This window comes from Heloderma suspectum, chromosome 2 (genome assembly GCF_057233095.1).
Source record: "Heloderma suspectum isolate Gila_16-S chromosome 2, 16-S_ref, whole genome shotgun sequence".
Taxonomy (NCBI): domain Eukaryota; kingdom Metazoa; phylum Chordata; class Lepidosauria; order Squamata; family Helodermatidae; genus Heloderma; species Heloderma suspectum.
In genome coordinates, this window is record NC_139459.1 from 399,961,741 (window position 1) to 399,980,201 (window position 18,461).

The 18,461-nt window shown below is 47.3% G+C and overlaps 1 protein-coding gene across 3 annotated transcripts; it reads right to left on the reverse strand.

Moving 5' to 3' along the window:
• Positions 1–51: 51 nt before the first annotated feature.
• Positions 52–18,452, reverse strand: LOC146356621 (zinc finger protein with KRAB and SCAN domains 7-like). 3 transcript variants are annotated; one of them, XM_084841177.1, is made up of 6 exons: positions 18,155–18,452; positions 15,325–15,883; positions 14,978–15,104; positions 10,029–10,111; positions 6,938–7,064; positions 52–4,912 (listed from the first exon to the last, which is right to left on the reverse strand). In XM_084841177.1, the coding sequence occupies exons 2-6, from the start codon at positions 15,736–15,738 to the stop codon at positions 3,747–3,749; spliced, it is 1,917 nt and encodes a 638-aa protein (XP_084697303.1). In that variant the 5' UTR covers positions 15,739–15,883; positions 18,155–18,452; the 3' UTR covers positions 52–3,746. The 3 variants fall into 3 exon arrangements, with proteins under 3 accessions (XP_084697303.1, XP_084697301.1, XP_084697302.1); XM_084841175.1 differs by having other exon boundaries at positions 52–4,915; positions 18,155–18,304; XM_084841176.1 differs by having other exon boundaries at positions 52–4,915; positions 15,325–15,950; positions 18,155–18,304.
• Positions 18,453–18,461: the final 9 nt, after the last annotated feature.

Genomic DNA, 18,461 nt, shown 5'->3' on the forward strand with positions numbered 1-18,461 from the left:
ATAAAAGCAAAATTAGTAGTCATTACTATAATTTCAGTAGGAAGACGGGGAATTTCACCACCCAGAGGGCCAAAAAATGGCAGTGTTTCGGATTTACATTTGCACAGGCCAATTGCTACATATAAAAGCAAAATTAGAAATCGTTACTATATTTTCAGTAGGAAGACGGGGAATTTCACCACCGAGAGGGCCAAAAAATGGCAGTGTTTTGCACAACATTTGCACAGGCCAACTGCTACATATAAAAGCAAAACTGGACATCATCACTATAATTTCAATACGAAGACGGGGAATTTCACCATAGTGTGGGATAGTGTGACCAGGGGACCCGTGTAGCTGCCTCTTTGGTCTGCTGCTGTCCAGCTGCTAACTGGTGAATGGCGACTGTTCAGATGTTTAAACTGGAACTGGACAGGGCAGTTCTTCAAGCAGAGGATGGACCGCTGCAAAAAGAGGACACACATGGCCACCCTAAGCCAGTTAAGGATGGGTGCAACACCTGGTGCCCTTCCTCCACTCTTACAAATGGGGACCGGGGGGGGCAATCTTGGCCCCCTACAGCCTACACTCACTAGAGAAACCTCCCAGCAACCCGAGGAGGGCAACTGGAAACTGATTTATATCGAGCGAGGCCCTGGGTCCGTCGATCCCGGAATTGTCGACACCAACTGACAGCAACAGATCTCCAGGGTTTCAAGCAGGAGTATTCCCAGCCCTGCCTGGAAAAGCCGGGGATCAAACCTGGCACCCTCTGCATGCAAAGCAGGGGCTCCACCGCTGAGCTACGGCCCCTTCCCAAGGAAGCTGGAGATGAATTAATACAGCTCATTGGTGCCGAATGCATTTCAAACAAAGCGACTGCGTCTCAGCAGTCAGAAACAGCATTGGACAGAAACAGCGAGAGATCCCGCAAAGCATTCCCAAACGCTCAGAATGTTAGTGGCAATGGCCACCAATCTTAAAAGAGGATTGGACAAATTCCTGGAGGAAAAGGCTTGATGGCTATGTGCTACCTCCAGAACCAGAGGCAGTGAGCCTATGTGCACCAGTTGCTGGGGAACATGGGTGGGAGGGTGCCGTTTCACTCATGCCCTGCTCGTGGGTTTCCCGTAGGCAGCTGGTCAGCCACCGTGTGAACAGAATGCTGGACTAGATGGACCCTTGGTCTGATCCAGCATGGCTCTTCTTATGTTCTTTTGTAGAAGTTCCTGCAGGATGTTGGCAACAACTGAGAAAACTTCATTCACATCCCCGTTTAAATGAATACATCAACTTTTCCAAAAGGAATCCCATTCTCAACCTAGAGCAAAAAACTCATAACCTCCAGCTGTTGTCCTTTATTATTTCTTTGTTTCAAATGCTCCTACCCCACCTTCCCCCATATAGTTCAATGCGGCCAACGAAATAAAATACAGTAAAAGGAACGGTATATATGTAAAGGACCTTCCAACAAAAGCATGTAAAAGAAATAACAAAATTATCAAGCCAACATACAACTTTGTAAAAACGCAGCAGTGAAAAAATATTGCATATCAGTTATGGCAAAGCAAGCAATAAAACCCAGCCTCTAAAAGCTAAAGGACTTCCTAGAAAGGAAAATGTTACCTCTCTGGCAGAAGGCCAAGCCAGAGGGGGCAAAATGAACCTCCATGGATAGGGAGTTCCAAAGTTTCTCTGGCCGTGGTACTACAGAAAGCTCTCTCTCTCATTCCTTCCAACCCGATATCAGTTTGGAACCAAAAGAGACCCTCTGGAGATGATCTTAGTATGTGGTCTTTTGGATATCCTGTTCCTAAACTGTCTTATTCCAGCCTTCCTCAACCTGGTACCCTTGAAATGTTTTGAACTACAATTCCCAGCACTCCTGATCATCAGCCATGCTGGTTGGGGCTGCTGGGAGTTGAAGTCCAAAACACCTGGAGGGCACCAGCTTGGGGAAAGCTGGTCTATCAGAACCAATACCTCCTTTAGGCTATGCATACTTACCAGGGAGTAAGTCCCATTGAACGCAGTGATGCTTACTTCTGAGTAGACGTGTAAAGGATTGCCCTGATATTGCATTAAACTCTCGCCTCTGTGAAGGACGGTTTTATCGCTTTGTTTAGAACAGCACGAGAACTTTAGACAAAAATGGGAGTGCAGAAGAAGACTAGAAATAAGGATTCTGCAGGAAGGCAATGCCATGATTAGGACAAACGAAACCCTCACAAAAAAGCGAGCAAGCTTTCGAGTTCGCCAGAACCCTTCTTCAGGCAGGATGTTAAACAAAATGGCGGGTGCGGGTAGGAAACGCCAGGACTGGAGTACCTCTTCCTCAGGTCTGCAGTTTTTAACCATCTTGAGCTGGAATGCAGGAGATGATTTGCAGACCTAATTAGAGGAGCCTTTCAAAGCGCAAGACAGATATTAAGATGGATCCGGGTCTATTATAACAACAAAGTTGCCCCATTGAGAGGAAACAGACCAGGTCCTGATGTTTTATTTAACATCTGGGCTGATGAAGAGTCCTGAAGAACACGGGCGCTCGTTCACCATTTCTTGTGACTCATTAGTCCTTACGAAAGTATTGCTTGACTGTGTGTGGTTTTTCCCCAATGGTCAAGGACCTCTGCTTTTTTGTGGGTAAAAGGGGAAGGTTTCTACCTTCACCAGCTTTCCCCAGCTGGGAGCCCTCCAGCTGTGCTGCACTCCTAAGCTAACCTCTTCCCACTATTTATTTATTTATTAAATTTATTAATCGCCCATCTGACTGGTCACTAAAGACTCTACTGCTAATTGTCCAAGTTGTAAATTCATTTTTAAAAACCCTCTCTATTGCATGGATAAAATCCAACCTACTTAGAGCAGACCCATTGAAATGAATGGGATTTTAGTTAGTCATGATTAACTTAAGTCCCATTCATTTCAATGGATCTCCACTCTAAGTAAGACTTAGGTTGGATTTTAACACATGGGTTTTACCTTCACTTTTGTGGGCCTGGGAATCCTACTCATTCAGAAGACAGCCTCGAAAGCACGTGGACAATACGGTGAGACTCTTTTTTTTAACGTACAACTATAGGCAGCCTTGAATATGAACTTGAGCACGCTCCGGGAGAGAGCACAGGACAGGAAGGCCTGGCGTGCTATGGTCCATGGGGTCACGAAGAGTCGGACACGACTGAACGACTGAACAACAACAACAACAACAATAGGCAGCCTCAGCCAACAACTCCAGAATTTGGGAACTGGAACGGCAGTGAGATCTCAACTCACATAAGGATAATTCTAGGCTTCTTCAAATCCGCCATCCAAACTACTACCAAGAAGTACATAGCTTTGTGTAAAACCACTTGGAAAGGCAGGGGACAAATCGAATCCCGGTTCAATCAATGTACAGAAGTGGTTTGCACCAAACGTATGTATATATTGTATAGGAAGATAGAAATGCAGGCACAAGATTAAGGCACAACGAAAACAAAAGGAGGCATGGCATGCGTAAGCTGGTTGACTTAGTAATCTTTGGAAAGTGTTGGCAGGACTTGGTAAGGAAGAAAACATACACTGTAGGCTACGAGACATTATGGAGTCAAGAAATACGGGTCTTTCTCTTGCTTGTGGAGGGAGGCTGAATCGTTAACACGGTCCATCAGTTTGCTCTGTCTGAAACCCTTTCTGCGCTCCCAGATATTGACCTGAGGAAGGCGAGGTGTAGAAAGTTTAGAAAATATTCTATGCAAATTCTCCAATGATTAATCAGGGATGGTTCAACAGTAAAGTTCTTGCTTAATCTCGGAAGCGATATACTGGTTTTCTTGGGTGAATTCTCCGATAGGACGCAACATCGATACACCATCTGAAGCCATCTCAACACTCCAAGCTATAATGGGTCTTTCTACCCCGGGGTGAATTCTTTGATGTCTGTTTAGATCCGCTTTTCTATAAAACCGTTTTCCACACTCCAGACACTGGTACGGTCTCTCCCCTGTGTGAATTTTTTGATGTGAAGTGAGGTCTGTGTGTTGCCTGAAATTTTTCCCACACTCCAGGCACTGGTACGGTTTCTCTCCTGTGTGGATACTTTGATGGGACGTGAGGCTTTTTTTCTGACTGAAGCTCTTTCCACACTCCAGGCATTTATATCGCTTCTCTCCCGTGTGAATTCTTTGGTGCGTAAGAAGGTTTGATTTGTCATAAAAGGCCTTTCCACAATCGGAGCAGATAAAGGGCCTCTCTCCTGTGTGGATTCTTTGATGGGAAGTATAGCTCGTGATTTGGCTGAAGCTCTTTCCACATTCGGAGCATGTATACGGTTTCTCCCCAGTGTGGATTCTTTGGTGTCTAACAAGGTGCGGCTTATCATAAAAGCTCTTTCCGCAGTCTGAGCAGACATAGGGTTTCTCTCCTGTGTGGATTCTTTGATGCGACGTAAGCCCAAAGCTCTGATGGAAGCCCTTTCCACAGACCAAGCACTGATATGGTTTCTCCCCTGTGTGAATCCTTTGGTGTATAAGGTGGCTTGATTTGTCGTAAAAGCCCTTTCCGCACTCTGCACATTTATACGGTCTCTCCCCTGTGTGAATTCTTTGATGCGATGAGAGGCTTGCGAGCTGCCTGAAGTTCTTTCCACACTCCGGGCATTTATATGGTTTCTCTCCCGTGTGGATTCTCCAGTGGACGTTCAGGTCTGATTTCCGATTGAAGCTTTTCCCACACACCGGGCAGATGTGCCTTCTTGCTCCTTTGTGTTTTTCTTGCTGAACTGGAATTTCAAGGAAATTATCGCCCAGGCAAGATTCATTCTTTCCCTCCTCCGTTCGGATTCCCTCCTGCATTTTGGGTCCCTCTTGATTTCTGAAGTGCTCTTCTATCTCTTGATGCTCATTTCTTCCTGAGCACTGTTCATCGTAATTCTCACTGTCCCCCCTGCGATCTGCTGGAATAGAGAGAAAAATCTGATAAGAGCAGAACCTACCCGGACACTGTGATCAAAATCCGAGGCTTTCCTCCGAGCGCCACCTCCAAGACAGGCTCCGAAGGCGGCAACAAGGGAGAGGGTCTTTTCAGTGGTGTCCCCCTGATTTTGGAACGATCAGCCCACTGAGGCCCACCCAGCACCAACACTGTCATATTTTCGGCGCCAGGTTCAGACTGCCCTCTAATTCCAGGCATTCGATGGCATCTGATGGGGCCTTCAGGCCAGCGGTTTGAACAGGTCTAGTATTTTACTGAAATTGCTTTTAGCTGTTTACGCCGTTTTAAATTTCATAAATTTACATTTTCATGCTGTGTTGTATCTTGTGAATTGTTATGAACTGCCCAGAGAGCTTTCGCTATTGGGCAATATAGAAATGAAATAATGAACTAAATAAAATAATCACTTCCTAAAGTTGTTCTCCGTGGAACCCGTTTGGACTGCTGTAATGTGCTCTATGTGGGGCTGCCTTCAGAAACTGTTGAGAAACTTCAGCTGGACCAGAATGCTGTGGCCAGACTGTCGACCAGGGCTGGTTTCAGGGAGCACGTGATTTCCTGCTTACAACAGCTTTGCTGGCTACTGGTCTGTTTCCAAGCACAATTCAAAGTGCTGGTTATGACCTAATAAAGCCCTATATAGCCTGGGACCAGGCCACCGAGAGACCGCCTTCTCCCATACCAACCTGCCACTCCTTCAGATCTTCTGGAGAGGCCCTTCTTTCGAGAACGCGTTTGGTGGCAACATGAAACAGGGCCTTCTGGGTGGCCGCTCCCAGGCTGTGGAACTCCCTCCCAAGGGAGGACAGGTTTGCTCGCTCCCTGTTGTCCTTCTGCCAGCGGGCAAAGACTGCTTCATTTGAGAAGGCCTTTGACCTGTAAGTAAGTCTGTTGGGTTTGGTGCCATCTTTATTTTGTAATTGTTACTTTTTTTATTATGTTTTAATGTATTGTTTTCATCCATTTTAACTCTGTCTGCCAAAAACATTGCTCCTTTTGCTGACTCTTGCATACTAGTTCTGAGCTGTGTTTTTTTTTTAAGCTGTCTTAAATTGTTTTTAGTTCAAAGTTGTTTTTAGTTATACGTTTGTATATATTGGCCACATGCTTTATGTAAACGGCTTTTAAACTGTGTATATTGGATTTTAACGTTTTAACTTCTGTAAAATGCCCAGAGGGCTTCGGCTATGGGGCGGTATAGAAATGTAATAAATAAATAATAAACAAACACACTCCTGGCCATGCAACAGAATATGGGAGGAAAGCCCCATTCCAGAGGGACGCCCCCTTTTGGAACGCCCCTCTCCATCCCATCTAGTCAGCGGAGGCTGATGGCTCTGATTTTGGTGGGGCTGCGAATCCATTCTGGGTTTCACTCAGAACCAGCCAGAACTTTGAAGTATTTACTTAGTTAGTTAGTTATTGCATTTATATCCTGCCTTTTTTCCTCCTTAAGGAACCCAAGGCAGAGTACATAAACCTCCTCCTCCTCTCCATTTTATCCTCGCAACAACAGCCCTGTGAGGTGAGTTGGGCTGAGAGTCTGTGACTGGCCCAAAGTCACCCAGGGAGCTTCCATGGCCAAGCGGGGACTAGAACCTGGATCTCCCGGCTCCCAGTCCAACACTCTAGCCACTGCACCACACTATCCAAGGCGCTGAACCTACTTTGGGGACAGCTCCTTTAGAGTGCTGGTTGGTTCTGACTGAAACCCGGAATGAATTCACAGTCCCACTGAAATCAGAGCAACCAGCCTCCACTGCTTGGTGCCGTCACAGAAATGTAGGGATGTAGGGATTGTGCAAAATCTGCACTGCATCCAGTTTTGACTGAGGGCCAAGAGGTAAGGGAGTTCTTCCCTCTGAGGAGACCCCAGAACCCTGAGAGTCCAGACAGAAATGAAGCAGGTGCTGAGGACCAGCGGCAACCTCTAGGCTATGGGCCCCGGCCACACATTTCCCTAGGAGAAAAGCCGGATCCTTACCCAGAGAGGCCACATTCCAGTAATTCTGCAGCAGGACCTCCCCATGCAAAGCCCTCTGGCCCGGATCCAGCAGAGCCCACTCCTCCTCCGTGAAGCTCACAGCCACCTCCTCAAAGGACACTGGCCCCTGAGGGAAGAAGAAAACCCCTCTTAACAGACAACCCCAGAAAGAGGGCGAACACACTCCTCCTTCACTCACAAACTCCGAAAAATATCTCTCCTGTGCAAGAGGCGGTGTGCGTTTTCCTGCAAGAATCACCCAAGTGGGTGTTGCTCACCACCTCTGTTCGGTGGCATGGCTGGGACACAGGAGCCACTCCAGCAGGCTGTACTGAGGAAGAGAAGAGAGGGGAATAATTAATTCCCCCCTCCTCTTCCTTCCCCATTCCATTTCCTCACGTGTCGTGTCTGTTTTAGATTGTAAGCTGGCAGGCAGGGACTGTCTTGTTTTACTGATGACATGCAAGCCCCTCCGGGTGCCCTTTTGGCTGAGGACTGGCATAAAAATAGTTTAAGGGCACAATCCTACACATGTTTAGGGAGAAAAAAGTCCTACAATTCCTAGCAAGCCCCAGAGATGCTAGGAGTTGTAGGACTTTTTCTCTATCTATACATGCAAGGGATTGCACCCTAAATAAATAACAATTTAAAAAAACCCGCAGAATGCTTTGGCTATTGGGGGGTATAGGAATGTAATAAATAAAATAAAATTGTACCCCATCTTTTCTCCTCCTTAAGGAACCCAAGGCAGAGTACATAAACCTCCTCCTCCTCCTCTATTTTATCCTCACAACAACAACCCTGTGAGGTGGGTTGGGCTGAGAGTCTGTGACTGGCCCAAAGTCACCCAGTGAGCTTCCATGGCCGAGTGGGGACTAGAACTCAGATCTCCCAACTCCCAGTCCAACACTCTAGCCACTACACCACACTGGCTCTAAAATAAATACATAAATACATAAATAAATAAATATTAAAAAGTTGTCTTAAGTGGTTATAGGTTTTTAACTGTTGTTCTGTCCTGTTTTGTATTATGTATATATTATATATATCGTGTGTGTGTGTGTAAACATACGTCTTTGTAATCTGCTTCAGGCACAAAGAGAGACAGGAAAGAAGCATTTCAATAAATAATCCCTCCTTATTATATTATATTATTTATTTCATTTCTATACCACCCAATATCCTAAGCGCTCTGGGCGGTTCACAAAAATTCAAACCAAAAAGCGCAGGATAAAACAATATAAAATATGACAGCATTAAAACCGCAACATAACAATACAACCAGAATAAAACCTAATAGCAATGCAGAGATTTAAAATATGGATTTAAAACGCCAAAGCTTAAAATGCTAAAATACGGGGAGAATAAAAAGGTCTTCACCTGGTGCCGGAAGGAGTACAACGTAGGTGCCACGTAGTAATATTTTACACCGTAAAATATTACTATTTTGTTAATTATTATGAGATATTATCACTTTATTTGTATTCTGGTCTTCCCCCCAAAAGCTCAACCATGTCACCCCTACAACCTGCATCTTATCCTCGCAACAGCCTTGTGTGGATGTTTAGGCAACAAACTTGGATGGGTTTGAAAGAGGATTAGACAAATTCATGGAGGATGAGGCTATCAATGGCTACTAGTCCAAATGGCTATATATTACTGCCAGTATTGGAGGCAGTCTGCCTATGTGCACCTGTTACTGAGGAGCACGGCTGGCGGGGTGCGGTTGCCCTCACGTCCTGCTTGTGGGCTTCAACTGGGGCAGCCGGTTGGCCGCTGTGGGAATGGGATACTGGACTAGACAGGCCTTTGATCTGAGCCCGTGCAGCCCTTACGTCCTTTGGAGGGAGCGTAGCTCAGAGGTGGAGCATCTGCTTTGCGTGCAGACGGTCCCAGGTTCAATCCCCAGTATCTTCAGCTAAGGTGTTCAGATAGCAGGTGACAGAAAAGTCCCTCTGAGACCCAGAGTCAAAGCAGGCAAAGGTCAGTGGAAGTAGGCAATTCCATCTGACCTGGAATAAGGCAAATTTCTATATTTCTGTCCCCACCAGGGAGCTCCATAGCTGAGCAGGGACTTGAGACCTGATTGGCCACAGTCGAAGCCTAGTTAAGAACCTAAGAAGAGCCATGATGAATTAGACCAAGGGTCCATCTAGTCCAGCATTCTGCTCACACAGTGGCCGACCAGCTGTCGACCAGGAACCCACAAGCAGGGCATGAGCGCAACAGCACTCTCCCACCCATGTTCCCCAGCCACTGGTGTACATAGACATACCCCCTCTGATACTGGAGGGAGAATATAGCCATCTGGACTAGTAGCCACCGATAGCCTCCATGAATTTGTCCCATTCCCTTTTAAAGCCATCCAAACTGGTGGCCATCTACATCTTGTGGTAGCGAATTCCATAATTCGACTCTGCGCTGTGTGAAGGAGTCCTTCCTTTTATCGGTCCTGAATCTCCCACCAATCAGCTTCATGGGACGACCCCATTGGGTTTTAGTATTGTGAGAGAGGGAGAAAAATATCTCCCTATCCACATTCTCCAGACCTCTATCGTGTCTCCCCTGACCCTCCTTTTCTCCAAGCTAAACAATCCCAGCTGCTGTAACCTTCTCTCCTAGGGGAGATGCTGCAGCCCCTTGATCATTTTAGGGTGCAATCCTATGCATGTTTAGACAGAGAAAAGGCCTACAACTCTCGGCATTGCTGGCTGGGGCATGCTGGGAGTTGTAGGACTTTTTTCTGTCTAACCATGCATAGGAATGTGCCCTTATTTGCCCTTTGCTGCACTTTTTCCAGCTCAACAATATCGTTTTTGTTTAGGTGTGATGACCAGAACAGTACACAGCATTCTAAGTTTGGTCACACCACAGATTTGTATAAGGGCAGGATGATATTGGCAGTTTTATTCTCAGTTCCTTTCCTAATTATGCCTAACTTGGAATTGCCCTTTTCACAGTAGCCACACACGGGGTTGACGTTTTCATTGAGCTTAACTGTCCAGTAAGAAACAGTTTGCTTTCAGCCCCACAGAAAAGATGATGGTGCCAAAGGATCCTTTACATTTGTTTATTATGTGATGGTCCTTACCTGAGCTGACTGCACAGAAGGTGTTTCTGTTCTCTCCTGAAGGGGGGAAGATCTACAGAAGACCAGGGATGGCATTCCATTGACTGTGAGGAAGAGGAAGGTGGTGGAAACAGACATTTTGAAAGCAGCGTTAATAAACTCTGTGTCCAGTCTCTCTCAAACGTCTCTCTTGCACACTCAAGGCCACGGCATATAAAATATAAAAGCCCCTCGTGAATTTCAGGTGTCCACCAGAGGAAGGAGAGAGACCTGAAGGTAGCAGTGTGAGTTTTCCGGAAAATTTTGAATTGGATTTTTTTCTGGAAGATTTTAGAGAGTGATCTAATTTAGCAAAAGGTTTATTTTGCTACTTGTATTTAGTAATCAACAAGAGTAAAACAAAATAAAAACATATTCCATGTTTGTTTGTTTGGGGCCTAGTAAGCAAGTATTTGACCAGAAATATTTTTCTTCTTTTACTTTTTCTTCTTTTACTGTTTAGTCTTTTGTGTTCACCGCTCTGAAATCTGTTCTGGATATGGAGCAGTATACAAATACATTTAAAAAAAATATTTTGGGGGGAAAATAATCACATTCGGACATAATCCTACGCGTCTTTAGACAGAAAAATGTCCTATAACTCCCAACATGCTCCAGCATGCTTCTTAGTAGACTTTTTTAACAAATCTGTCTGGATTTTAATGAATGTATTGCTATACAGTCAGGGCCAGAAATACTGGAACAAGGATAACTCTTTTGGCAGTTGGCCTCTGTACACCACCACATCGAAGTTGAAAGGAAACACACCCAGACAGGAGCGAAGTCAAGACTTTCAGCTGTTATTCAAGGGGTTTGACAAAAGTGGGGCTCTAACCATTCAGGAAGGACAGCCAGTGGCATACACGCACACCCATCGTTGGGGGCTCATAAGTAATGGAACAAACCAACATCATTTCAAACTGAAGGGTTGCCTTTAATACCTGGATGAAAATCCTTTGCAGTCAATGACTGCCTGAAGTCTGGGACCCATGGACATGACCCAATGCTGAGTTTCCTCCCTCGAGATGCTTTGCCAGACCTTTACTGCAGCTGCCTTCAGCTGCTGCTTGTTTGTGGGTCTTTCTGCCTTCAGTCTTGTCTTCAGTAAGTGAGAAGCATGCTCTGTTGGGTGGAGATCAGGTGACTGACTTGGCCATTGAAGAACATCCCACTTCTTTGCCTTGAGAAACTCTTGGATAGCTTTTGCTGTATGTTTTGAGTCATTATCCATCTGCAATATGAAGCAGCGTCCTCTCAGTTTGGCAGCATTCGGCTGAATCTGAGCAGAAAGTATACCCTATACACTTCAGAATTCATCCTGCTGCTTTTGTCAGGTCATCAATAAACGCCAGTGACCCGGTTCCATTGGCAGCCATTCATGCCCATGCCGTAACACTGCCTCCACCATGTTTGACAGATGGTGTGATATGTTTTGGATCATGAGCTGTTCCTTTCCTTCTCGATACTTTTCTCTTCCCATCATTCTGGTACAAGTTAATCTTGGTTTCATCAGTCCAAAGGATCTTATTCCAGAACTGGGCAGGCTTTGTAAGTGTTTGCTGGCAAAGGCAGATCTGGCCTGTCTGTTCTTGAGCGTTACCAGTGGTTTGCACCTTGTTGTGAAGCCTCTGTATTTACCTTCATAAAGCCGTCTCTTGACTGTAGATGTTGACAATGACATGCCTACCTCTGCAAGAGCGTTCTTGACCTGGCTAGATGTTGTGAAAGTGTTCCTCTTCACCATGAGCAGAATTCTGCAGCCACTTTTCCATGGTCTTCCAGGCCTTTTGCTGTTGCTGAGCTTGCCAGTTAAGTCCTTCTTTTTCAGGATGTTCCGAACTCTTGTGTTGGCCCCTCCCACTGTTTCTGTTATCTCTCTGATGGGTTTATGTTGTTTCCTCAGCCTAATGATGGCCTCCTTCACTCGCATGGACACCTCTTTGGACGTCACGTTGGGAGTCCCAGTGAACAGCTACCAAATGCAAATGTACCACTCAGAACCACCTCCAGGCCTTTCATCTGCTTGATTGGTCATGGGGCGCCCAGGAAACAGGCCACACCTGGCCATGCAGCTGCTTGTCAGCCATTTGTTCCATAACTTATGGGCCACCAACAATGTGTGTCTGCCACTGGCTGTCCTTCCTGAATGGTTAGTGCCCCACTTTTGTCAAACCCCTTGAATTACAGCTGAAAGTCCTGACTTCGCTCCCATCTGGGTGTGTGTCCTTTCAACTTCAATGTGGTGGTGTATGGAGGCCAACCACCCTAACAGTTATCCTTGTTCCAATATTTCTGGCCCTGACTGATATTGTTGGTTTCCTTCGTATATCATTATAAAGATCCCTTTTGGTGGTTTAGCGATAGATGAATTTAAAAAATGAAGGGTGCAATCCTGTCCATGTTTAGACAGAAAGAAGACCTACAATTCCCAGCATGCCCCAGTCAGCGTGGCTGGCTGGGGAATGCTGGGAGTTGTATGACTTTTTTCTGTCTAAACATGCATAGGATTGCACCCTTAATCACCTGATGTGATTTAAATGTTATAATATGTATTTATGAATTATTATTTGCTATTAACAGTTATATACCGCCTTATCTGCTAAAAAGGCATCAAGGTGACGTACAAAGATTTCGAACAATAATGCCTTAAAACAATAGAAACAAGAACATTTAGAAGAGTAAAGAACATTAGGAGAGCAATCCTATGGCTCCTAGATAGAGTCGGGGGTGGGGGGGCATAGGACAGAAAGGGGGCATTCCCAGGGAGGGGAGGAGATTGGGGGGGCTGGCTTATGAAGTATCTTCCAGCCTCCTTCTCTCCCCCTCCCAGACGCCTCAGCTAGGCAGGCGAAAAGCCTGTCTAGCTAAAATGCAGAGTGGGGGGCAGCTGGTGCAGTGGAGGCAGGGCTCGCAGGGACACAGCCCCGGCACATTTTCCATTAGCAGGGACTCTGATGTCATCTGCCACCCCCCTCAGAATTCCATGTTCCCTCTGAGCTTAGCTGCGATCCTCGCTGCAGCTGTGGGGGGAATGAACTTTCCAAGCAACAATATATTGTTCCATCTTGAATGCAAAGTATTTGGGATGTCTTGGTCTGGAATGGGCAATTAAGACCTATTTTCTTTACCAAAGATGTGCTCCTGGTGAGATGAAAACTCCTAGAACTGGTTTGTCGATATGGATCATATTTCAGTTGCCTGAAATTTTTCGACTGCCCTTGGAGACTGTCACGATGAGCTCCCGCATTTCCAAATTAACCACTACACCTCCCCCCCTCTCTCTTTCTCTCTCTCTGTGTGTGTGTGTGTGTGTGTGTGTGTGTGTGGTTCAATCCAGGTGGGTGTGTGGATGTTTCTGTTGGAGATATAATGAAGGAGCTTAGGGAAGGCTAGTGGGGAATGTTGGGGCACTAAGGGAGTGTGCAAGGGGGCTGTTTAAATGAGAAGGGATCTGTCCATGAGGGCTGAGATGAGAAGGTGAAGCTTCCATAGAGTATCATAGTTTGAAAACCTAAAATGTTTGTGTTTGAGTGAGTGAAAAAGATCGTAACGCTCCTGCATTTTTCTCAAGACGTCTAATCGAAATACCACTGCCTTACTCTCAACAGCACTGTTTTGGGATCCCAGCTGAAAGCTGTATAACTTACAAGGTTTTATAACCTTAGAAGGGGGGGTGGCTGTGACGCACTTCTGAATTTGCCACTGCACTATTGGTGCGGGGAGCACAGAGGCAAAAATCCTCCCGCTCCGCACAGGATATCTGTCAGGCCGACGAGCTCCCGGATAGGGTTGTGCCATAACGCCACCTATTTTAAAAGGTGAAGTTGAAGGCTGGAGAGCGTTCAGAGGAGGGCGACAAAGATGACCAGGGGACTGGAAACAAAGCCCTATGAGGAGAGTCTGAAAGGATTGGGCCTGTTTAGCCTTGAGAAGAGAAGACTGAGGGGAGATATGATAGTGCTCTTCAAGGACTTGAAAGGTTGTCACACAGAGGAAGGCCAGGATCTCTTCTCCACCATCCCAGAGTGCAGGACACGGAATAATGGGCTCAAGTGACAGGAAGCCAGATTCTGGCTGAACTGTTAGAGCAATACGACAACGGAACCAATTACCTGGGGAGGTGTTGGGCTCTCCCACGGCGGAGGCATTCAAGACGAGGCTGGACAGCCACCTGTCAGGGATGCTCTGACTTGGATTCCTGCACTGAGCAGGGGGTTGGACTCGATGGTCTTATAGGCCCCTTCCAACCCTACTATTCTATGATAAGGCATGGATTTTGACAGCCTTTCTAAAGGCCAAGAGAATGAGGGCGAATTGTAGTTCTGGGAATGTGGAAATGTTTATTGGAATACTGGTAAAAATTTAGAGACAACAGCATGTACTTCTCTGATGCTGTTGAAATGTAAGAAAAAAATCCCAAAGGTAATGAAAACTGTTGGCCCACTATGTATTTATTTATTACATTTATATCCCGCCTTTTTTCCTCCTTAAGGAACCCAAGGCAGAGTACATAAACCTCCTCCTCCTCCTCCATTTTATCCTCACAACAACAACCCTGTGAGGTGCATTGGGCTGAGAGTCTGTGACTGGGCCAAAGTCACCCAGTGAGCTTCCATGGCCGAGCCGGGACTAGAACCTGGATCTCCCGACTCCTAGTCTAACACGCTAGCCACTACACCACACTGGCTCTCACTAAAACCTTTTAGCAACCCAAATAACTTTGCATGATAGATTGGCAACCGACTTCCAAACGGCCGAGATTGCCTAATGTTGTATTTGCAATTGGCATCCACTCGGTGTTACTAACCAACGTATGAAACGGGAAATGCCCCATGGGAAAATAAAGCCCTGGAAGGTTTTCTGCCCCCCATCGCTGCCTGAAGGCTCTCCTGGGAACTTCACACTACTCCAAAAAAAGAATCTTGCCTTACCAAGAGACGCATCCGACATTGGATCCTCGGGCACGATCCCCCAGAAGAGCGGCTTCAGACACGTGTTGGAAGGATCTCTATCTGACTCGGGGGAATTGGAAGTCCCGTCCGGCAACGGCTCCTGCACCTGAAACAGCAGCCAGGATCCCATGCAGGTAAGGGGGGGGAGGAGTAAGGGGAACAGTTTGGGCAGTGGGATGGATACCAACAGACCAACTGCCTAAAAAGGGGGGAAAATCTCTCCCTTGGAAGGGGCCCAGAATGAACTGCTAATGGGGCAGTTAGAAACACAATGTCCTTCTACACTTTCCCTGCCCTATGGACCTGCCTAGATGAAACACTCTCACCTGATGTTCTTTCTGCCCCTTTTCCTCTGCCTGGCTCAGGAGGAATCCTTCCGCCAGGGCCACAGCCTGGGAACTGGTCTCCGGCCCACACTCTCTGACCCACTTCTCCATCTCCGGGGGCAGGACGGCCAGGAACTGCTCCAGGATCACCAGGTCCAGCATCTCGGCCTTGGTGTGCCTTTCTGGCTTCAGCCACCGATGGCAAAGGCCGTGGAGTCGGCTGCAAACCTCTCGGGGCCCCTCGGCCTCCTGGTAGCAGAATTCCCTGAAACGCCGGCGCTGTACATCCAAACTGACTGTGTCCTCTCCCAGGATCTTCTGCCCAGTCCTTTCCCAGAATTCCCCACAGCTCCCCGCCTGGATGGTGTGAGGGCCTTTTGCTGCTCCCTCCCATGCTGGGCTTTGGACATCCATTTTTCTCTCAGCGCTCAAATGCAGCTCCCAAAAGGACCAAAGGATCTCCTTGAAGCTCTAAAGCTGCTTTCATTCATAGGGCCAGAAGTGCATGAAGGGGCCCTTGCTTAGTCTCCCAAGGCCAACGATCCTGTTTTACTGCAGCCTGCAGAGAAGCACACACTTTTAGAGGCAAAAGTGGATCTTTTCCAGTGATCAATTTGATCTCCTCCCTGAGGGAAAGAAAACAAACCCTCACCATCGAAGGACACAATGGACCAAAATGCTGACACCACGTTCTCACTTAAGGAGAAACTTTCTCCAGTCCTTGCTCTTTGAAAAGAAAGCATCCAGAGGAAGAGTTCTGTGCAACTCAAAAGTTCACATGCTGCACTGTGAACGGTCCAAAGGAAGCCATGATCCTACTGAGCCCATGTATCTAATTCACACAACTGACCAACAAAAAGACAAAGCTTCACGCTTTCATTTCATTCACAAAATTTAAAAACCTTAAAAATACAATATCGTATGCAATATAAACGCCCTTACCATGTAAACACATGCACAATTTTAACAAACAAATCCCAGGACCCAATTAAAAGCCTTATTATCATATGCTGCCAAATGCCTGAGCGTAGAGGATGATCTTCACTTAAAATATGACAATGCTGTTGCCAGGCGGGCTTCATTGAGATCATTCCACAATCAAGGGGCTGCCACCGAGGAGGCCCTCTCCTGTGTTGCCACCTTCTGAGCCTCCCTTCGAGGAGACATCTGCAGAAGGGCCTCAGATGACCAGCAGGATACGGGCCAAACAGGATACGAGCATAATAGCATCCTTCTGCTCATATTCCCCAGCAACTGGTGTACAGAGGCATACTGCCTCTGATACTGGAGGTAGCATATAGCCATGATGACTAGTAGCCATTGGTAGTCTCATCCTCCATGAATTTGTCTAACTCCTTTTAAAGCCATCCAAACTGGTGGCCATCACTACATCTTGCGGAAGTGAATTCCATAGTTTAACTATGCGCTGTATGAAGAAGTCAAGTCTCCCTATCCACTTTCCTCACACCATTTATAATTTTGTATACCTCTATCATGTCTCACTTACTATTTCCCCTGCCCCCTGCACTAAGGAGCCCCGCTTATGTCGTGAATCTGGATCTCTCAGTGCTTTGCATCCCGATTAAGAACATAAGTTCTGGGATTGTTTAGCTTGGATGGAGGTGTACAAAATTATGCATGGTGTGGAGAACGTGGATAGGGAGACATTTTTCTCCCTCTCTCACAATGCTAGAATCTGGGGTCATCCCATGAAGCCGATGGGTGGGAGAGGCAGGACAGATAAAAGGAACTTCTTCACACAGCGCATAGTTAAACTATGGAACTCGCTACCACAGGATGTAGTGAGAGCCACCAATTTGGATGGCTTTAAAAGGGGGTGGACAAATTCCTGGAGAAGAAAGCTATCAGTGGTTTCTAGTCCTGGTGGCTATGAGCTACCTCCAGTACCAGAGGCAATGAGCTTATGCATGCCAGTTGCTGGGGAACATGGGTGGGAGGGTGCTGTTGCACCCATGCCCTGCTTGTGGGTTCCTGGTCGACAGCTGCTTGGCCACTGTGTGAACAGAATGCTGGTCTCGATGGACCCTGGGTCTCATCCAGCACGGCTCTTATATTTTTATGTTCCTTACAGGGGAGTTGCAAAAGGACATATTTTATCGCTATATGACACCTTGGGAAGGCTTCTGTCCTGAAAGGCGGCCAAGAAATATTTTACATAAATAAATAAAGCAGGTCGTCATCTGTTGAGCTACGGCCCATCCTGGCTGAGGTCTCCCCCCCCCCCCGCCCACCTGAACTCAGGTAGCCACTTCAGTCCATTCCTGGGTGCCCTTCCCATGCGTTGGACTCCAACTCCCTACACGGCTGGCCAGGGGATGCTGGGAGTCGGAATGCAACGCATCTGGAGGGGAAGACCGCTCTGTTGCATCCGGGGACGCGTGCCAATTAAGGTCCCTGAAAGCCTCTGCCGGAAGAAACGTGTTCGCCTTCAGTGGTGCCACAGGTCGCTTGTTCGCCCTTGTCACAAGAAACGCTGTGTGTGTGTGTGTGGGGGGTGCTGATGCAAGCAAAGCATTGAGCCTTCACCACCACCCCACTCTCAGCCCCACACCTTCCTCATCGGCCTGCCTGAAGCCTTTGTCCATCCCCACCCCCACCCCAGTGGGGGTCCATCACCCCCTTCCAGAAACCCCCCCCCATTGCAAATCACCGGATTCCCCCCCCCCCCAGCAACGAAAGGGGGTTTAGGAAAGCGAGTCCTCCGCCACCAGCAGCGCCCTTCGTCGCTTTGGGAACAGAGGCTAAGACCTGGACCCCCCCGCCGCCCGACCACCACGCCGCCCGACCACCCCGATGGGGCTTCTCTTGCCTGGAGCAGGAAACAGCCGAGGAAGGAGGATCCGAGGCAGGGAGGGGTGCTGGGGGAGACGAGAGAAGCTACAAAGTAGCGCCGCTGCCTGCCAGAGACTCGCCGCGCCTCCTTTCTCCTTACGCGTCACGCGCCCCACTTCCTGCCTCCGCGGTGAGGAAGGCAGCGCTGCTCCTCCTCCTGGGGGTGTTTTTTTTTTTTTATCAATGGGAACAGAGAGAGAGAGAGAGAGAGAGAGAGAGAGAGAGAGTCCCGCTGCCTAGAGAGGCGCCTAAGCAGATGCAGTCAGTTCCTGTACATCCTCCTC

Bases quoted from the DNA above. Each gene is read 5' to 3' on its own strand.
- LOC146356621 (XM_084841175.1), bottom strand. From the start codon at position 15,738: ATGGATGTCCAAAGCCCAGCATGGGAGGGAGCAGCAAAAGGCCCTCAC. The intron at 7,065-10,028 runs GTAAGGACCATC...TTCTTCCCTCAG, and splicing joins CTTCTGTGCAGTCAGCTCAG to GGGCCAGTGTCCTTTGAGGA. The intron at 4,916-6,937 runs GTAAGGATCCGG...TCTCTATTCCAG, and splicing joins CTGGAATGTGGCCTCTCTGG to CAGATCGCAGGGGGGACAGT.